The 22211-nt window shown below is 42.9% G+C and overlaps 1 protein-coding gene across 2 annotated transcripts in view; it reads left to right on the plus strand.

Moving 5' to 3' along the window:
- The window catches only part of NFX1 (nuclear transcription factor, X-box binding 1), a 238250-nt gene extending 220655 nt beyond the window's left edge, over positions 1 to 17595 (plus strand). For both annotated transcript variants that reach the window (XM_073332429.2, XM_073332430.2), the window contains 3 exons: positions 5221 to 5366; positions 10689 to 10790; positions 13998 to 17595. In XM_073332429.2, coding sequence (XP_073188530.1) covers positions 5221 to 5366; positions 10689 to 10790; positions 13998 to 14073 — 324 coding nt within the window. In that variant the 3' untranslated portion in view covers positions 14074 to 17595. The remainder of the gene's footprint in view (positions 1 to 5220; positions 5367 to 10688; positions 10791 to 13997) is intronic.
- Positions 17596 to 22211: the final 4616 nt, after the last annotated feature.

The raw sequence follows: 22211 nt of genomic DNA on the forward strand, positions 1-22211 counted from the left end.
GCTGCCTGGAGAGCACGGCGGCAATCCTCATTTGCATTTTCAACTGCCAATTTTAACAGGAGCTCGTGAGCTGCCTCAGTGTTATCCACCTGTCGGAGGATAGCCTCCTGCAATCTGTTGGTAAAATCCAAAAAGGACTCTAAGGCACCCTGACGGATACTGACAAAGCTTTTGGTAGGCTTGCCTGAATCCGGGACCTTCTTGAAAGCATGCTGGGCACAGGTGGAGATAATGGGGAAGACGGCCGGAGGGAGTTGAGACTGCATCCCAATAGTAGCAAACTGGCCCTCCCCTGCCAAATGCTCATAAATGATACCTTGCTCTCTATATACCTGGGCTTGGCGTTCTGCCATCTGCCGATACTCACTAAGCCAAATAACATACTGACTGGGTGACAACATCATGCGCAGCAGCGTTTTCCAATCCTCAGGGATTAGGGAGTACCCAGCACCCATCCCTTCAATGAGACCACGCACAAAGGTGCTAGTCAGGCCAAATTCACGAATTGCTTTCTTTACCTCTCTAACCACCGAGTATGGCAGAGTGGTCCAGGTGCCCACGGGGTTGCCCTGGTCATCATTCTGCCAGGTCACCGGGCAAACGGAGACCAGATCAGCCAGCTCCTCTGCTGTAAGATCTGATCGAGCTTTCGCTGCGTGAACCATTTGTTGCACCAGCGAAAGCTTCTGAGCAGATACAGATGACTCTCCGGGGGGCCCCATGGGGGGAGGGTAATCACACACCGGCTCCGGTGGGGAAGGCCAGGGAGGCGGTGGTAATAGAGGCACTGGGGGCGAAGCAGGGGGAGGGATGGCTGCAGGAGCGGACGGGGGTGGCAGGATCGGCAGCTCCTCTGTTGGTGCTGAAGAGGGCCTTTCCGAGGCGACACGCTGTGTCGCATCGCCAGGAGGGGGGATGGCTGCAGGGGCGGACGGGGGCGGCGAGAGCACCAGCCTCGCGAGGGAGGGTCTGTCCGAGGCGACACGCTGTACCACGTCGCGGCAGAGGTGCCAGGCATGTAAAGCCTACACGGGTGCCCGAGGCTCTTTGTGCAATGTCTGGCCCAATCGCTCCCAGTCCGCTAGCTTAAGGCTTCCAGCTTCAGGATACCACGGGCACTTGGCACGCACCTCCTGTAGCAGGAGAGTGAGTTCTCGAGCCGGGCAGTCATGCTGAGCCTTACGCAGCAAATACTGCAGCTCATTACGGTGTTGCACTTGCAAAGCAGAGAGGGAGCTTCCCATACTTACCACAATGAAAAATACTCACCGGGATCCACGAAGTGGATGAGTGACGCGTCTGAAACCCTTGCCGGGCGAGGTGAGTGCTGAGGGCCCCACGTTTGGGCGCCAGTTGTTGCGGTTCAGTGATGAGACAGAACACAGCTTTTTGCAAGCAAGCAGGCTGGTCAGCGGAGATGGGCTGTTCTGCCCCCCCTGCCTTCCACCTTCTCCTTTTATTATATTTCTCCCCCTATGCATTACACACTGCTACACAAAGGAATGTATGAGGTTGATTCATATGCTTAGTTACCATCCTCTATCTACTACAATCCTGGTTCTCAGGCCTTCAGCCCAGGCTAAAGAAACCTCCCACAGTTGCTGTCCAAACAATCAAGTTCTCAGGGTTCATATCTAGCCCTTGTCCTTGGATAGAGCAATGTGTGCATTGCTCCTAGGAAACAGTCAGGGTGTGCCCCGCCTGCTTCCAGGTGGAATAGCTAGACATTAACCCTTCAGACATCCATACATTATACCCAGACGTGAAACCGCCTGCTACACCTTGGGATTTACACCTAGTCCTGAAAGCCCTGATGGATAAACCCTTTGAACCGATAGCTACCTGCTCTCTTCTCCACTTATTCATGAAGACCGCCTTCCTCATAGCAATCATGTCTGCCAGACAAGTAGGAGAAAGGGGGGGGCTTATGGCGGACCCTCCGTATACCACATTCTTCCGCAATAAGGTCACACTCTGCACACATCCAAAGTTCTTACCTAAGATACACTCTTCCTTTCACCTCAATGAACCTATACACCTCCCAACATTTTTCCCAAAACATCATGCTAACACCTTTGAAACAACAGTGCACACTCTTGATGTGCACAGAGCATTATCCTTTTACCTGGATAGAACAAAACCGTTTAGAAAACCCCCGGACTTTTTGTATCTACTACTCAGTACTCACAGGGAAATGCTATCTCTACACAGAGACTTTCCCAAAGGATTGCTGACTGCATACGCCTTTGTTACCAACTCAGGCAAATACAACCTCCTACATCAATTAGGACACACTCCACCAGAGCTCTCTCCACCTCCACGGCCTTGCTCCGTAATGTCCCAGTGTCCGACATATGCAAGGCAGCTACCTGAGCATCAAACCTTACCTTCGCTAATCACTACGCTCTCATCGACACTGCAGTGTCCGACACCAGATTGGGTGGCGCTGTCTTGTCAGCAGCCTTCTTGCCTCATCCGAAATCCCAACCATCCTAATGAATACTACTTTTCAGTCACCTGAAGTGGAGCATCCACAGGGACATCTCTCTCTCGAAGAGGAGGTTACTCACCCTGTGCAGTAACTGACATTCTTCGAGATGCTCCACTACCCCCCTCCTCCCTTCTATTTTGGAATTCATAACGCACTCCGTTGTAGAGAAGGAACTGAGGAGCCCAGGCTGTGCACATCCTATTCAAGAGGCAGGCACAGCGCGTGCGCAGCCCATAGGGGTACAACTGTAGAAATCTCCGATAGAAGGCGCTGGGACTCACCTTGACCTGAAGTTGAGCACCCACAGGGACACTCATATCAAAGAATGTCAGTTACTGCACAGGGTGAGTAACCTCCTCTTATCTGTACTACCCATTAATAACTTTTATTTATAGTTTTTGCACCCTTTGGGAAATTTGCTTCATCTCACCTGGACAAAGGATCAGTAAAAAATTGAGGAACTGTAGCAGCAATGTGCTTGAGTTATAGGTAAGGTGAGATTTTTGTCATGGTTATCTTTAGTTAAAAATAACCAACAGTTTGCAGGCAATAAACAAAATTTCACAGAAGCTTGTGACCTGTCTGTGACTTTTACTGAAAAAAATTGGTGGGGGAGGCTGACAGGAGCTGACTGAAACCCGGGGAGGGGCGGGGGATGAGAGCCCAAACCCTGCTGCGGGGTGGGGGCTCGGAACTCTAAGGTTTCCCCGCCACCCGCAGTGGCTCACAGCTCCAAGGTTCCACATCGCCCACAGAGGCTCACAGCTCTGTGTTCTCTGCCTCCGGTAGTGGCACACAGCTCTGGGACCGGTGGCTAGGAGCTGTGGGGGGGTCACTTACTGTCTGTGTATGCTGAGAGCTGTCCCCACCAACTGACCGCTCTGGCTCTGCCACCCTGGGGCTGAAGCAGAAAATGTCACAGAGGTGTCTGTAAATCACAGAATCCATAATCTCTATGACATAATCTTATTCTTAGCTATAGATTATCTATCTGACTCTGCTTGTCTGGGAGCCTCTGTCAGCCCACCACCATGTCCTAATGCATTGCAGCAATTGTTCAGCAATGGTGTGTGAACAGAAAAGGAGGCATTCCCATCTCCTTCCAGAAGCCCTTTGCATATGGTCAGAAACTCACCTCGCTTTTCTGAGCCTTATACCTCAAGCCATTCACTTTCTCAAAAGGAAACTTCATTCCCTTAAAGTAAAATGGGTACAAAAGTTCTATAGGTCTGTCATCCAGACATTTCTGTTTTTCGCTTCAAGGACTGTAACTAAGGCAAGCCTTGGCAGATTGCCTTCTCTTGGTGAGTAAAAGACTGCTTCCTGACAGAGTATGTTAAAACTGGAAAACCTTAGCTTCTGGAAGACCTTGACCACAGTTTATCAGATCCTTCCTAAATTATTTATCTTGTGGGCTTGAGAGCCAAGGTATCTCTCCTTCTGCAAAGCAGCCATATAGTCACTTCTGCTTCACATATATTATCTGCTACTGTCAGTGGAATTTGTCTGTGGCAGACTCTGAATTTGGTAGAGCAGTACTCCAAATGCTCCCTCATCTCTGGATTCCACCAGTTGCTACATCTACTGATCATCATATCTGTTTCTGGATAGGATGGGCAAAGACAAGACTATGACAAATAAGATTGCTGTTGAGAAGTCTTTTCCATTAATTAAATATCAGAGGCAAAGTTCAAAGTGCACAGATTTAAGAATTTAACTGTTAATATTTACAACATAATTGTCTAAACATCTCTTCCAAAGATTTGATTCTCATTAGCTATGGAATTGCTCTACCTCATCTTATATAGAAATGGAAATTTGTGGATTGAACAGTTTGATTTGAATGCTTCCCAGATTATTAGAAATTGGAGATTGTGCAAAACTGTAATTAACTAAAAATTAACACAGTTAACAAATTAATTTTGCCTAGATTTGCACTAGTGTTTTGGCTGTGTCCTCAGATTTATCATAATATTTTGCCCATTATTTGAAAAACAGGCATCTCTGCTAGTACTTAACGATTTAGACAAGAATTTTTACATCATTTGTAAAGCCATTACCTTTTAGCACACCACTTTTCAATGTGTAATCTATATGCTAATTAGGCACTTGCATTTGTAAATTACAGCTACTATAATACGTTTCAGAAGACATCTGTTCAACTGGGTAATTTTTTGTTTACCTTTAACTAAAAGCTAATCCATTTGTCTATTTCCTGTTGACACAGTATTGTTTTATCAGATGTCAGTGTCGCTATATTTTGTAAAAGGGATATAACCAACAGGGATATGGCAAATCCTCTTTATATACAGCATATACATTGAAAAAACAAAATAAAAATAAACAAAAATTGTCCAATCTAATACCAAGTCTACAGTTATCTTCCAATGTGTTGTTCTAGCCCTGCAGGGATATGGAATATGGTTTAAAAAAAAAAAAAAAAGATTTTGTCAAACCATTCATGGTCTCCTCATGCATTTTCAGAATCTATATAAAAAAAAAATTAGAGCTGTGCAAACCAACGTAGAGTGAGTGTGTGTGTGTGTGTGTATAATGTGAATTAATAGGAATTTTGTATGCACATGGTTTTCATCAACAGTATATAGTTCTCACTGTGCTTGCAAACTGACTTTGTCACTGTTAGAGAAGTATAGACAATAAATCATATATTGTAATCTTGTCTATGAAAATAATCATAAACATGCCATTTATTTTTCTCTTAAATTCAGGGAAAGCATTCAAAAAAGAGTCACTGTTATGCACCCATGAACAGAGATCACCGCAGAATCATCCATGAGTTAGCTCAAATTTATGGCATTGAAAGCGTGAGCTATGACAATGAACCAAAGCGTAATGTTGTTATCACTGCAGTGAAGTATGTTATATTAATCTTTTTTATTTTAGTTTGCAAAGTAATTAACATCCATTCAGTAGATACAAATATTGTGTTTTCTATATTTTGTTCTGAGTTTATTTTATTTACAACTTGCAAAATACATCCTTTATACTTAGTAAGTTCTATAGAAGCAGCTTTTAAATGGTTGGGGTGGAAGGGATGCATAATCTCACATGATTGTATTTCCATCAGTTTGGGGTATTTCTTCTGATTTCACCTCAGTCTCCCATTTTTAAGTATGACAAGACTATCCAATTATAGTTCCTTTGACTCCCAGCTGTGTTTTTGCTGTAGTTCTTACTTCCGGTCACGAGAGGTTGCTGCTCTCACTACCGCTGAGTAACCCACAGGCATGAACTCCTGCTCCTGATGATGATCACTTTCTCTCTTGCCAGCTTCCCCACTGTCTGTTTTATCTTTTCAAGAGAAGGGGAAGAGGCATCAGCTAGATGCAGGGAGGAATGGGAGGAATTTTTAATGAGGGCAAAAAGAAGGGAAGTCTTAAGGTGAAAAATGAGGGGGGAGCAACACCTGAGAGGGACTAGGATCAGAGAAAGGGAGAGAAATTGAGTGAAAAACAAAAGGGAGTTGCCTCATAAAGATGCCACAGAAGGGATCAGGCCAACTCTGGAAGTGGATAGCCAAGTCATTAAAGTTTCTAGTGCAGAGGAAACCAAGCCTTGTTTATGGGAAATTTTTGGTTGATTGGCTTTGGTTTTTGTTTTGGTTTTTTGTAGATGAGTTACCTCCATAGGTTTAGGGAAGCATCTGTATTTTAGGATATTTATCAAATGCTCAACCTTTAGGGTTTGTTCATTGCTGGCTTTACAAGGATTTCTGCTGCTCATATGCTTTTGCATTGTTACATCATTTGAACAAATAATCAGTTTCTGATTCAAAATCATCATGCTATATATGGGGTAGAGACTGTATATTATAGTGGGCTTTTGGTCTACTAGGAGAGCTTGAAAATTTATATTTAAAAAAAAACCCTAAAATTCACAAGAATTCACAATCTTATTTGGAGAATTGATTGAAAATATGAATGTTGATTTTTTTTTTAAAGCAGGGATTTAGTGGTAAGGTGCATTTTCTTGCTTGTCTGACAGCATGAAATTTCAGTACTATAGAATTCTCAAGGCATTTGCAAAAAAAAAAAAAAAAAAAAAAAGTAAGAGAATATGAAGTAGGTGACCCTGAGTTCAGAATTCTTGTGATTGATAACAAGTGTGCGCGTGCACACAAACGCACTTACTAGTAAGAAAAATTTTCCTTATCCCTATTGTCAACAGATTTTGGAATCATTTCCAATTTTTCTACTATGCCAGGTGGACCATTTTGAAATGAATCTGAAATCACATTTAAAAGAAGGATTTGATGTGATTAAGAAGAATATTTTGATATGTTTTCATGCACAACAAATCCACGAATCTGGAGTATTGATTCTGCTCTCTCTGTATGAGCGTGGGAAAAAAATGTCTCAGGCTCAGTTTCCTGTCTCTGTCTCTCCAGAAGCAGTTCTCTGTATGTTTCTCCTGTGAACTCCGAGGGAAGGCCACCGACCTTTACGGTTTTGTGACAGTTGAAGTTTTTCCTCACCTCGTCCCCCAGTACCTCCAGACCTCAGAGAGGAGAAATTGATTGTAGTCAGCATTGCTGTGTGCTGCAAGCCTGTGACTGTCACCTCTGACAGCATGGCTCTACACTATTCTTCACCCCGACTTGGAGTCACAGTGACCAGTGGAGAAAGAGGCACTTCTTAGCTCATAAGTGAACAGGCTATTAAAGGCTCCACCCTTGAGGGTATCCACATAATGATAGAGTTGACTTTTGCAGCTTGACAATGGTCAATTGAGACTATGGATCAACAGTCAATGGAGCTGAGCTACTTTAGGGGCCGTGGGGCATATGGCCAGACACTCGCCAAAGAGAGTCCACCTGCCCCTGTGAACTTACAGTGCCTTTGGATGTCCAAACTATGCCTACCATAATGGTCACCCCAATCCAAGCTTCTCCTTTGAAACCCGCATCACATTACATTACAAAAGGCAAAAGAACTGCTTGTCCATATCTCTTTCTCTGTTTAAGTATCTAAATATATTTAGATGCAGCCTGTTTTCTCCTCTGTTCCAACATAGTTAGGCAACTCCTTTTGTTATGCTCCTGGGATGTAGGCATTATTTTCAGGTTTGGCCTACTTCAAGCAACATTTGAATGGGCTTTTGGGACAGGTTTTTTGGACACAGTTGTCAGTGAAACTGCAGATCAGAGCGAGTTGCACATGCTTCAGGAAAAGATGGGAAAACGCTTCTACATTAGACGTAAGATAGACAGCAAAGGTAATTCTCATAGCTCCTTATTGGCCTTGCAGACCTAGCTCTAGGAGATGTCTGTATGTCCTCCCTGGCAGCTACCCACAAATAAGCTCTGCTAATACAAAGTCAGGATCCAGGCAGGCTTCAGATTACCTTTTGGAATTTGAATGGATGAAGCTCTGACTTAGATACCTTGATCAACCAGTAGATGTTAAATTTCAATCCAGGAAGGATTCTATATCTACATTTTTATAGCAACAACTGGAAAAATCTTCAGACACCACTGTTCTCAATTTAATGTTAAGTCAATTTCAGCTTCCTGTTTTATGACTTTAATAAAGGGTTCAGCCATACCACTTCATAGGTTCAGTTAGAGCTTTTTGAGTACCCACAGGTACTCAGCAGCACCTCATATTTCATGATTCATCAAGACAGTAATGAAGTTTCTTTGTTCTGTTGAATTTTCTATTGTTAGCGGGATGCTTAACTTAGCTCTGGAATAACTGATGGAGCAGCCCTTTTGAATCTGGCCTCTACATCCTTGTATTTCCTTTCTCTTATAGTTGCCTTTCTAATCACAACCATTTCTGTTAGGATGACTCGTGAATTAAATGCATTGTCTATTAAAAATTCCTTTTTTCTCCAGAGTTGATATTCTGCACCAACCCAGACTTTGTATTTAAGGAACTTCTTCTGTCTTATCTCAATCAATACATCACTTTTTACATTTTGTTTTTTATTAAACCTACTCATCCTCATGAATCAGATGCCATCATCTGGCTGTTTGCAGATCAATCAAATCCTAATTAAACAGGATTAATTATTGCTTTATAATGGGAAAAATCACAGATCTGAACTCTTTAAAAAACAAAATTGTCAGTGGATCTTGGCAGCTATATCAGAAGCATATAAGTAAGCCAAAAAAACTCCTCCTGAAAGCCTCAGCACATTCAGTGAAGTCTGAATTCACATTTTAGGCAAAAAGAAAGTTTCTTATGAGCAAGTCTGCAGATGGACTACTTGGAAATCTCTGTTCCTTCACCAGACATGACTACAAAGTCGATATTGCATTTTTAGCAGATACTGCTTTTGGTCTATAGATACCATCCACTATTTTTCTTTTGTCCTGTCTCAGCTCTGCTGTCCCTCCCTTTTTTCTGGTCATATTGCTTGCTGCTTTCCAATCGTCCTCCAGTGTAGTATATATGAGAAAGACAGCTTACTCCTACTTCTCATAACAGGAAATTCACTCATCTGGATTTTTCCCTCCCTTGTATATACATGTGTGACAGGTTCAGTCACAGAGACCCCCCTGGGGCTATCACCTGACATGCTGGAATTACCTCTGAGCCCATTTTCCCTGCCTGCCTGGGACTTCAGAAACCTGCCTCGTTGAGCCAGACACACTAGCCTGCTGCAACACAGACCTAGGTCTGGTCCACACCCCCAAAGCTGCAGGTTTTAGGTGACCTGCTGAGCAGTTTTTGGTTATCTCCAGCACCCAGACACCCAGTTCCCAATGGGATCCAAACCCCAAATAAATCCGTTTTACTCTGTATAAAACTTATACAGGGTCAATTCATAAATTGTCCCCCCTCTATAACACTGGTAGAGGGAGATGCAGAGCTGTTTGCACCCCCAGGTGTTAATCACTTGCTCTGGGTTTACTAATAAACAAACGTGATTTTATTAAGTATAAAAAGTAGGATTTAAGTGGTTTCAAGTAATAACAGACAGAACAAAGTAAAACACCAAGCAAAATAAAGCAAAAACACTCAAGTCTAAGCCTAATATATTAAGAAACTGATTACAGGTAAAATCTCACCCTCAGAGATGTTCCACTAAGCTTCTTTCACAGACTAGACTCCTTCCTAGTCTGGGCCCAATCATTTCCCCAGTACACTCTTTGTTAGTTCCAGCAAACATCTTAGGTGGAAAGCAGGGGTGTTCACATGATTGACAGCCCCTTTGTCCTGTTCCACCCCCTTTTATAACTTTGGCACAAGGCGGGAATCTTTTGTCTCTCTGGGTCGCCACCCCTCCTTCTAAATGGAAAAGCACCAGGTTTAAGATGGATTCCAGTATCAGGTGACATGTTCACATGTCCTGTGAGACCCCAGCCTCCATTCTTCCTGGGCTGGCTCCAGGAACATAGGAAGGCTTGCAAGTAAACAGAGCCATTTATAACAAATTGTCCTAGTCAATGGGCACCATCAAGATTCTAAACCACCATCAATGGCCCACACTTTGCAAAATTACAATAGGACCTCAGAATTATATTTTATATTTTTAGCTCCAAATACAAAAATGATACATGCATACAAATAGGATGAACATGATCAATAGATTATAAGCCTTGTAATGATACCATACAAGAGACCTTTTGCCTAAGGCATATTCCAGTTATATCATATTCATACTTATAAGCATATTTCCATAAAACATATGGAGTGCAACGTCACAACATGTTTGTAGTTTTAGGGTTTATGTGTTGTAAGTTTGCACTTTGATCCACTTTACAGGCTCACACAAAGGGAGCAGTTCAAGCACCAAGAATGTTATGCAGGGAACTGTCTATGGGCTTTTATTAGCCTAGTCAACCCTGAAAGCTTACAGACTAGTGGGTATCTTCTTACGTTAAGACATATTTATAATAAGAAAAATAATCTATTTCCTCTATTTACTGTCTCCATTGTTCAGTTTAAATGGTGCTTGTGTGTGTGTGTAGATTGTTTTAGGCAAAGAAGAAAAACATTAAATCAGAATGCTGGGCTGCTTTGAGTCACAGTGTGTTAGAAGCTCTTCTAACACCTCAGTATTGGATTTGCTGTGAGATAACATTGGATCTTCAAGTCTCAAACTGTCATTTACACTAGATTTAAATCTTAATATTTGTCTTGATTTTTTTAATATAGTGCATGATTTTTCTATTTAAACGTGGACAATAACATCACAAATAATATTTGTCAACATTCTCATCCTTTAGAGGGAAATCCGTTTGTCCAAGTAATACCCTAACATCTGTGCTAGAGAGGGAAATGCAGACAAGGCCTCCACCACCTATTCCTCACTACAGACAAACAGATAAGTAAGAACTGTTATTTATTTAAATGTTTTTGTTAAATTAATGTTTAATAAAGTGACAGTATGTGCCAGAGCCCTCACAATTTTGTCAGGGCATCTCAGTTTTGAATTGCCATACTCAATACATTCATTAGAGACTGTATATGCCACTCTGGTTTTTAATCAAGAGCAGTAGTAAACGTTACATGAGTGTTTTTGTTGTGTTTACACTATGTGGCATATTATTTATTACTTTGGTGCAATAAACAATTTTTGAAAGATCTTGTATATATTGATGCATTCTGAACATCAAAGATCGTCTGGGAGGGAAAAAACTAGAAATCAAAGGTATTTGCTCACTAAACATGTCCGCCCACATCATTGCAGCAGTTTTTTAAAAAACAGACAAATAGAATGTATGGAAGCAGTAGAAAGGGATAGAAGATCTTTTATACAAAAATGTAATCTACATGAATCTTGTGTCCAAGTTTGGTTGCCTCATTAGAAGAAAGGTATAGAGTAAATGGGGGAAAAATGAATCAAAGCAGTGAAAAATCTTAGCTATTTACCTAGTTACAGTTCCCAAAATTGCAGAGACTGTGTCTATTTAACATGGAAAGGAGTTATTCAGAATTAAAATTTAACTGAATTGACCCTTCTCTCAACCTTTCTCATAATGAGCATAGGGGGTCACTCATTGAAATAAAATGGGAATAAGTTTTGTCAGCAAAAATAAATACTGCTCTTATGCTATATCCGTGTAATTTATTGTTGCAAGAGGTAGACACACATTCTGTAGCTAGATTTTTAAAAGACTGGATACTTTTATAACTATTTCTAACTATTCTTTGCAAACTGAGATATGGGTAATTAGTTCATGGCATATAATGGTTGTCTGTGGGGGTCACTAAATATTGTTTCCTCTATAGTGGCCAAAGAGGGCAAAAGTGGGGACTTCACATTCCTTGGGTACTGACTGCTGCTGGGGCAAGATACCAGACTCTTTCGCTGTATGGTCTTATCTAACATATCAGCTCCTGTGTTTGTAAGACACAGTGGCCTTGAGTGTGCATAGGCTTTTAACATTCTGGGCTTCACAACCACGAGTTATATTTGTTCAATTTTGGGTCTCAAAATGTTTTGCTGAATCTGGATTTAAGATGCTCACACTCTTCACACATTCTACTGAATGCATCCGAAGAAGTGAGCTGTAGCTCACGAAAGCTTATGCTCAAATAAATTTTAGTCTCTAAGGTGCCACAAGTACTCCTTTTCTTTTTGCGAATACAGACTAACACGGCTGCTACTCTGAAACCACTCTTAAAAGGATATTGGGAAACCACAGGCTTTACATGCAGGCAATGTCTTCTGTTCTAGATTTTGACAGTATCTAACAGAATAGGGGCCTAATTCTGCTTGGTGCTTTCAGGGACTACCAGAATACAAATGAATAACAATAATAGGCAGTTCATTCCTTGAGAAGATCCAGTTCATCAGCATGTAAACTAATGGATTCAAGATTAAAATCCAGCCTAAACCACCTGCAGGCATGCCTAAAACAAGGCTCTTAAATCAATGCTTAGGAGCATATATAAAAGTAACCTGATTTTCAGTGGTGCTTAGCTCCTTCATCTCCCATTTACTTCAGTGGGATTCATTGGAAATTAGCACCTCCTGAAAAACCAGCCTGCTTATATTTAGGCACTTAATTTGAGGTGGCCAGGTTTGAAATTCTTCACCTCTGGATTAGAATTATTTGTAAATAAAGCATTCATTTAATATTGAAACATTGAAATTTTATTGGAAACAAAGAAGTTTTTGAAAGCCCTCATGTCGCTGTCTTCAGATATATGCAGTGGTATTGTAGCCATGTTGGTCCCAGGATATTAGAGCAGGGGTGGGCAAACTTTTTGGCCCGAGTGCCACATCGGAGTTGTGAAACGGTATGGAGGGCCAGGTAGGGAAGGCTGTGCCTCCCCAAACAGCCTGGCCCCCACCCACCCCCTCTCACTTCCTGCCCCACTCAGAACCCCCCACCTATCCAACCCCCCCACCCCCCGCTCCTTGTCCCCTGACTGCCCTGACACCGATCCACACCCCCACCCCCTGACAGGCCTCCCAACCCTATCCAACCCCCCTGTCCTCTGACTGCCCCAACCCCTATCCACACTCCCAACCCCCCCCCTTGTTTCCCCAGGACCCCACCCCCATCCAACCCCCCTGCTTCCTGTCTCCGCCCCATCCAACCACCCCCTGTCCCCTGACTGTCCCCTGGACCTCCTGCCCCTTACCCAACCCCCCTTCCCCCAACCTCCTTACCTTGCTGCTCAGAGCGGCAGGAAGGCTTATATGAAAGCCTGAGGTGGGTGGGCGCAAGCTGTGCTGCCCGCGCAGCAGCATGGCTGCAGGGAAGGGGGGACAGTGGGGGAGGGGCTGGGGCGAGCCTCCACGGCTGGGAGCTCAGGGGCCAGGCAGGACGGTCCCACGGGCTGTAGTTTGCCCACTTCTGTATTAGAGAGACAAGGTGGGTGAGGAAATGTCTTTTATTGGACCATCTTCTGTTGGTGACAAGCTCAAAAGCTTGTCTCTCTCCAACAGAACTTGGTCCAATAAAAGATACTGCTTCACATACCTTGACTGTCTTCTGATGACAGTTAAATAGCATATTTGAATAATTATCTATACTACACAGTCCGTGATTTCACTCATTTTTATCCTTTGTTTTTATATGTAGCTGAAACTTGACCTGCAACTATCCCTCACTTCAGAGATAGTCTTTTGCTTTTTTGCATATATTTCTGAAAAAGACAATATTCAGAACATTGGCTTGTCTGTAACAAAGTTTTCACTTGCAAAATAAATTACCTAAATTTCATTGTGTTGTAGATAAATTGCTTGTGGTATTCTATCTTAATGTTGGAATGGCTGAATTGCTGCTAATAGTATTTATGAAAAGCACAGTTAATAAAAGCTATTTGTTCAGTGGGCACTGAAATGTACATTAGAGTGAATACAAGATTTATTTGATTTCTGTAAAACTTTGTAACAGCTTTCTAATGCCTGGTGTTTATTGATATTGCTGTCCAATGGCATAATATACCATGAGATGTTATGGTGTTTTTGTATCCGTTTGTTAGTTTGAGAAAGTCAGTGTGTAATCCTGTCTTATGTAACTGTATCTTTCATTTAACTGAGAGTTGTGTTCTGTAATATTTTATGGTTTTAATTTCAGGAATAATGGAAACAGTGGCTTGCAGAAAACATTAAAAGTGGAGCCAGTGATTGACTACTTTGATGTCCAAGACTGAAATGATCAATCTTAAAATATTATTTAGAAAAATGGACGTGAAGATACAGATCTATCATGCAGGATGCTTTGTGGCTAATTAAATGATTAACTATTCAATATATTCAAAGTTCAAAATAGTAAAAAAGCATGGGTGAGTTAAGTTTATGAGCAAAATAGCTTTGTCTAGAAATTAACTAAAATATGAGCTCTGAATATTGCAAGATAAGCTCTTAAAAGCCAAATTCTGATCTCAGATGGATGTGCACAGCTCTTATTGAATGCACTGAGAACTGCATGCGTTCATCTAAAGCCAGAATATGGCTTATCATTTTTTATATCAATGAAACTGATATTTTAAATTTTACTGCAAATATTCAGCTGCTTTGCATATTTTTACATAAGTTGCAGGTGCAGGTATTTTTCACCTCAGGCTGGTAGATTTTTCTTTTGTTTGGAATCAGAATATCTTTAATGATGTGAACCTGCTCATCCATTAATTTGTAGCTGAAAAAACTGGTAATTAAACTGATTCTATTGGGGTAGTGATATTAGTGGCAAACATTCCAAAGATTTATACTGAGGGATCCAACTATATTGTTAAAAAACAACAATTAAATCACAGATCGCTATCATATAATCCTAATGGATATATTTTCAAGGAGTTTTCATGTGATTTTAATCATTCCATTTCTATTGCAAATATATCGAATTTGGGAGTGAAGTATCTGAGTTATTCACACATGGAATAAAACTAAAAATTTAGCTCAACTCTACAATATGTTACATATTCCCAGTGCTTAGCACACTGACACTTGCTAATGGGGAGTGCATCTCATGTTCACTAGCATTTGAGGATTTTGGTACTTTCCAGTTCTTGTTCTTGAGGTGGAGGAGGAAAAATGTCGTTTGTTTGTTTGTGGGTTTTTATTAAGTAAAAGAATAATGGTTTAGTTTTCTTTGTGTTTTATTTAGTTTGTATATTTAAACCAAATAGAGGGATTAAAGTAAAAATGAAAAAAAAATTAATTCAAACTCTTGAACAGTCAGAACCCCACTTATGGCTTTGATGTTCCATAGAGATTGAATCATATGTCTAGGATTAAACTGCTGACTTTGCTAGTTTAATCTTTTCCTCAGTACAAGCTTAGAGCAGTAGGTTTGTGCTAGGCTTTTGTTGGAATATGGGTTGAGTTTGCAGCAATTCTTGAAAACTTCATAAGAAAGTCTGGTATGTTATATCCCTCTCAATGAAAACAGCCTTTTAATGATCACATTACACTTTAAATATATTGCTTTAATATATATATATTTCTTTACACAATTCAGTTGCCAACACAGTCTCCTAGATTTCAGATTGTTTCACATTAATGGTTGTCCTCATGAGGAAGGAGAGTTGAGGACCTTTCTGGGGAAGATGCTAGTGGACCAGATCTTTAGCTAGTGTAAATTGTTATAGCTCCATTGACTTCATTTGAGCTACAACAATTTACCCAAGTTGAGGATCTGGCCCCTTATGCTAATAAGCTCCTTACTCCTCACACTATGCTCTGTCTGTCTCACCCCTCCTGACTGCACACAGGCCTAGAAGTTATTTCTTTGTGTAGCTCTTTGTGCTCAGGGGCAGCCTCTGTTTGCATGTCCCAGAGAGCTTGTGGAACTTTTGAGGGCCATTAGCCGCAGAGGCTCATTTTCGGGTGGGTATGTATCACAACACATTGATTTAGACAATTGTAATATTCTACATTGTCAAAAGGTTTCAGTTTTTATGGCTTTTTGTTGATGTATGTGTTTAAAACTTATTTCATTTAGGAAATGACAACACAATGTAATATGTTTCTAATTAAATATTTGAGATACATTTTCCCCACTTAAAAGAACACTGTCAAGGACTGTTGATCTTTTGTGTGTGTGAGAGTCTTCATACAATGAGTTTCACATACAATGAAAATAATTTTCTTTACCTTTTTCCTTTCATTTGGTGAACAGAAATCAACCTTTTTTAATGAATGAATCTTAAATGAACTAGCTGTTATGGTTTGGCATGACAGTGCACAAAATTCTTAAGCAAGTTGAGCCCTAGTCTTGCAAGGTGCTTAATGTTTTCAATTTCTGCTGACTTCAGTGGATGAATAGGTTGCTCAGCATCTTTCTAGAAGTGTGATCTTGCAGACACTTACACAACTAAGTAGGCCTAACATGTGAGAAAGAGTCTCATTTATTTCAGTGTCACTGCATGACTGAATGAGGGTTTGCAGTATGGCCCATAGTTTGACCCTACAGTAATTTACTTTAACACAGGACTTCATTTAAAATAGCTAAAACATCACCTACATACTTGTTTGAAATTTGCATGAGGTTTTCATAGCAGTATGTCTAGTTCATGCACTTTAATTGGTATTTTTAACAAATTATGATTTGCAACTTAAATGTGAGGCTGATGAGAAGTAGTCTAGAAGATGTTCAGGTTCTGAATAGATCTTTTAATACTTCCAGCTTTTAATCAGAAGAATAGGGAATTTTCAGTTTGCAAAATAAGACTAATAAATATTGTGAATTCATATATACGGATTAATCATAATGCCCCTTATGAAATGTCTAACAAAAGTTTTGCTCAGTTGTGAATATTCACATATGTCTAAGCCTATTTTAATACCAAGGAGGTCAAAGCCTATACAACAGCTTTTTAAAAATCACTGACACACAAATGTTTATTGAAAATTTCTTATTGTAATAGTTCCATTAAAAAAATCATTCATGCACTTCTCTGGGGAAGCAATACCAAAACAAGTTTTTTCCAAAGTATAATTTTCCATCTTTAAAAATGAATTCAACTAGATTTAATTGTGGTGTTCTCCCTTCTCTTCTGGTTTGCTTTGGATCATTTTACTGCATATGTGTGCCTAATGGGAATGCTTTTCTAATATACCATTTTGTATTTCTTCTTATTCTTGAGTCTATTTATCTAAGAGAAAAAAGAGTGAAGTCAGTGGCATTGACTTCAGTGGAGCCAGTATTCCATCCTTGGTCTGTCAATTACATTGCACAGGTCTCAGAACAATACTGTATTTTGTAAATTGTTCTGTATTGAGTACATTACAATAAACAGATTGTCTTTGAAGTAAACTGTGAGGAACAGCAAATTGGTTACAATACATTAACTTTACCAAGTGTTTTTAAATTATTGTATATAAAATACAGGTAGAATTTTGGCATTGGGTCTGTGTAACTGTTCAATAGTTTAATGTGTTAAGAAGTGCTCCAATTATTCCGTGCTTAATGTACATTAATCTGTGCATAATCTAAAATCCTTGCTGTGTAAATTAGCTATGGAGACCACTGTTTTGTGGCAGTTTTACAATATGTGCCTCATGATGAAGTAAGCAAAAGAACATTGCTCTAAAACACTCTTTTAATAAGTTATTTGGTGACAGCTATATATCTATATCACTTGAATCTTTTCAAGTTTAGTGGTGTAATAGGTGACTTACTGTCTAAAGCTGTAATAAAATTAAGTTTCAATTGCTATGCTTTGTAGTTGTTTGAAAACTTTTAGGTAGGCATACATATATTGGGAGGGTCTTAAAATGCTGTAGGGAGGCAAATATTTGAATGGAACATCTCGGGGGTGGGGGGGGGCCTTGCCTCAAATTCTAAAATGTCAGGTGCAGTTTTCTTCCTCCATGTCAACATTTTTAAACAAACACTTTGGGGGGGGAGCTCCATACCAAAAGGAGAGGGGAGAGAGGGGATTATCTGCTATTTATGTAGCATTTAAGAATAATTTTATGCTAACTCCAAGATTTTATCACAAGTCTCACAATCTGTGATCCTTTTTTGAGTGATGACCCCCGTATTGTATTCCACTGTGGTTTATGCATGCACACCATGTGCCCAGAGTCGGCAAATTTGAATGTCGTGACCATTGCACCGCTACAGACTAGGGACCGAATGGCTAGGCAGCAGTCTTGCGGAAAAGGACCTAGGGGTGACAGTGGACGAGAAGCTGGATATGAGTCAACAGTGTGCCCTTGTTGCTAAGAAGGCCAATGGCATTTTGGGATGTATAAGTAGGGGCATAGCAAGCATATCGAGGGACGTGATCGTCCCCCTCTATTCGACATTGGTGAGGCCTCATCTGGAGTACCTTGTCCAGTTTTGGGCCCCACACTACAAGAAGGATGTGGATAAATTGGAGAGAGTCCAGCGAAGGGCAACAAAAATGATTAGGGGTCTGGAACACAACTTATGAGGAGAGGCTGAGGGAACTGGGATTGTTTAGTCTGCAGAAGAGAAGAATGAGGGGGGATTTGATAGCTGCTTTCAACTACCTGAGAGGTGGTTCCAGAGAGGATGGTTCTAGACTATTCTCAGTGGTAGAAGAGGACAGGACAAGGAGTAATGGTCTCAAGTTGCAGTGGGGGAGGTTTAGGTTGGATATTAGTAAAAACTTTTTCACTAGGAGGGTGGTGAAACACTGGAATGCGTTACCTAGGGAGGTAGTAGAATCTCCTTCCTTTGAAGTTTTTAAGGTCAGGCTTGACAAAGCCCTGGCTGGGATGATTTAATTGGGGATTGGTCCTGCTTTGAGCAGGGGGTTGGACTAGATGACCTCCTGAGGTCCCTTCCAACCCTGATATTCTATGATTCATTGGTCTACACATGCGCCCTGGCTCATCTCGTGCCTCCAACCCAGAGGATAAGGGGAGGCCAACCAACTCACTCTCCAGTTCCTTCTCACCGCCTCATGGTCTGGGTTGGAACCTCCAGTGTCTGTAGCTTCAGCTTTATCCTACAAAATAAGATTATTCAAGTGCTTGCTCATGTTGATTCCATTCTAGGTGTGTGCGCACCCATGTGCATGGTTGTCAGAGATCTATCCGAAGGGCTGACCATGGTGCCCCCTTGAGTGCTGTGCCCGTGCGCTGGTATATCCAGCACAGTCGGCCCTACTCCCTCTCAGTTCCTTCTTACTGTCCGTCGTGATTAGTCGGAGCGCTTTTCCTTGCTTAGCAAGGCCTAGTGGTTTTTTCTCCTTTGGACTGCATGCCTTAAGGCTTTGTATATAGTTGATTCTTCAGTAGTTAGTGTTAAGTACCTGTTAAGTGTTTAGTTGTTAGTAGTTAGAGTCCCAACGGGACTTTGCCCCTAGCGGGGCATGACCCAGTCTCCGGGGTTAAAGCCCTGCGTAGACTGTAACAGGCCTGTGACTTTTAGTGACTCTCACAGCAGCTGTCTCAAGTGCTGGGGGAGGCACTTGTAAAAGACAAGTGCCAAATCTGCAAAAACTTTTGTCCCAGTAAGCTGAAAGAGCTGGACATTTGACTGGGCTCTTCTGATAGAGTCTGGGCTCCAAGCCGTCTCGGCATGATTCACCAAGCATCTTGGCATCAGTGCGAAGTACACCCCCAGCACCAAGCTCCGTTCAGCGCCATTCCCTGTCGCCAGTACTGAAAAAGAGAAACAAGAAACAAGGCTCCCTGGGGCCAGGAAAGAACCACCATGTGGCAGCGGGCAAAAGACCTGCCTAGGGACATCCTTATAGTCTAGAGTCCCGTGGCCTTCTCCTGTTGGGGACGTTAGCCCCGTGAAAGGTCCTCCTCCGACTCCTGTGAGCAGTATCCCCTGCCGGCACCGATGCCCTTGCATACGCCCGTGGCATCAAGGAACCAAAGGCCGCCGACGCAGCAGGGGCTGCAGGCTTCAGCTAAGGCTCCTTCAGAGGGCAAGTTAGCCAATAAAACTCCTCAGATAGCAGTGGAGTGCCACTGATCCCCGAGGCAATGACGCACTCTCCACCTCCACACCACCAGTCACCGGATCCACCACCGAAATCATCTGGGGCTTCCCAGCGATCATCGGCACTGTGATCATGGTCCCCATCATCTCGATGTCTATCACCGAGAGGGAGGCGTAGATCCCCTTACTACCAGTACCGATTGCTTCCCCGTCGGTTGCATCTCGTCACCGATCCAGGTCACCTATGCTGCGGGAGCATTCTCCGTCCCGCCTCTGGTCTCCCCAGTACCAACACCAGTCTCCACTGTTAACTGTGGGTCTCTAAGCAGACCCAGGCATCTGCGGCCCCTCCGTGGTCCCTGGAAGGTGGTTCCTCCGGTACTGAGGGATGGTTTAGCCCCTTGCCTAGAACCCAACAGCACGACTGGGCAACAGAGGCAACAGCGCAGTGGCAGCCGGGTCAGTGGCCCATGCAGTGACCGTTTTGGAAAGCATGGGGAGTTCCGATCATGGCTATGTAGCCATTGCTCCACTCGTCGGCTGCTGCCTCGGAGCAACAGCTGTCAGCACTGATGGCACCAGGCTCGGTGCAGGAAGCACACCCAGAAGCCGAGGCTGAGGAGACTGTGACCCCACTCCTAAGCCGCCCTCCCCCACGAAGGAGGAGGACAAGGGCCCCCTGCCTGCGGTACAGTCCTAGCCTTTGTCCTCAGATAAGGCAGTCACATGCCCCTCCAGAGCCAGTCCACCGGATGACCTTTAATGATCACCAGGCCGTGCTTCATCGGGTGGCTGAGAACTTGGGACCGTAAGTGGAGGAGATGGCTGAGCTGATGGACACCCTATTCAACATCCTTTCGGCCTCTACCTCGGCCTGCATCGCACTACTGGTGCATGATGGGGTCCTCAAAATTGCCACGTCCATCTGGCAAACCCCTTCCTCCATCTCTCCCACCTCAAAACGGGCTGAAAATAAATACTTTGTCCCAGCCAAAAGTTTTGAATACTTGTATATCCATTCTCCCCCGGCTCGCTGCTGATCTCAGCAGCCAATGAAAAAGAAAAGCAGGCACAATCCAGGTCAACCCCAAAAAATAAAGAGGCCAAATGACTGGATTTGTGTGGGAGGATAATTTATTATTTCGCCAGTTTACAGTTTCAGGTGGCGAACCATCAGGCCCTCTTGGGCCATTACAACTTTAATTTATGGAACTCCCTCCGTAAGTTTAAGGAGTCCCTTCTGCAGGATTTGGCCCTACAGTTTGATACTCTGGTACAGGAAAGCTCTGCGGTGGTCCGGTGCTCCCTGCAAATGCCATGGGATGCGGCGGACGTGGCAGCTAGAGTGGTAGCGTCTGCGGTGGTAATGAGGCACAGCTCCTGGCTTCAAACCACCAAACTCCCCAAGGAGGTGCAGATTGTCATCCAAGACCTCCCATTCAATGGGAACGTTCTGCATGGGCTGAAAGACACCAGAGCCACCCTTTGCTCGCTGGGCATGTACACGCCGCAGTCAGCTCATAAGCAGTTCCAGCCGCCTCTGCCACCAAGGCCTTGTCTGGGGTCTGCTAGAAAAAGGGACAGAGACACTCCGTTTAGTCGTCTTCGCCCTTCTACCTCCTGCTCACCTGCGCAGCCTGGCCTGGCAAAACAGTCTGGAGCCAATCCCCGGATCCACTGTTCCTTTTCCTCAACCATCTTTCCTCACTACTGTTCAGCCTGGTCACGGGTCACCTCGGACAGCTGGGTACTGGACACGGTATATCTGGGCTATACCCTGCAATTTTTGGCTACCCCTCCCTCTATCCCCCTCCCCTTCTCATGAGCAATTTCTCGTTCAGGAGGCTGAGAAACTTCTGTGGCTGGAGGTGGTAGAGGAGGTTCCTCGGGACAGGAAAGGGAAGGGGTTCTAGTCCCAGTTCTTCCCATTGCCTCAACAAGTCTCTCAAGAAGTTGAAGTTCCACATGGTTTCCCTGGTCTCCATCATCCTCTCGATTTACGGGATGCTTATGTCCACTTTTCCATATTCCCGGGTCACAGGCATTTCCTCTTCTTCATAGTGGGTGGGAGCCATTTTCAGTTTACGGCACTGCCCTGTCTTTGGCCCCAAGGATGTTCACAATGCATGGCACCAGTGGTGGCTTACCTGACACATTGAGGGGTCCAGATTTTCCCATATCTCAATGACTGACTCATCAAGGGCAGGTCTCGGGTGCAGGTACAGAGGAGCCTTGATCTGGTGAGTTCCACCTGCCATGATCTGGGCCTGTTAATAAAACAAAAAAGTCCACATTAACGCCCTTCCAGCACATAGAATTCATCAGGGCGATCCTCAACTTCACGGGAGCCAGAGCCTTCGTTCCGGAAGCACATATTCAGGCCATGTCGGACTTGATCTCCCATTTAAAGAACCACCCGCT

The sequence above is a fragment of the Lepidochelys kempii genome, chromosome 2 (assembly GCF_965140285.1).
Source record: "Lepidochelys kempii isolate rLepKem1 chromosome 2, rLepKem1.hap1, whole genome shotgun sequence".
NCBI lineage: Eukaryota > Metazoa > Chordata > Testudines > Cheloniidae > Lepidochelys > Lepidochelys kempii.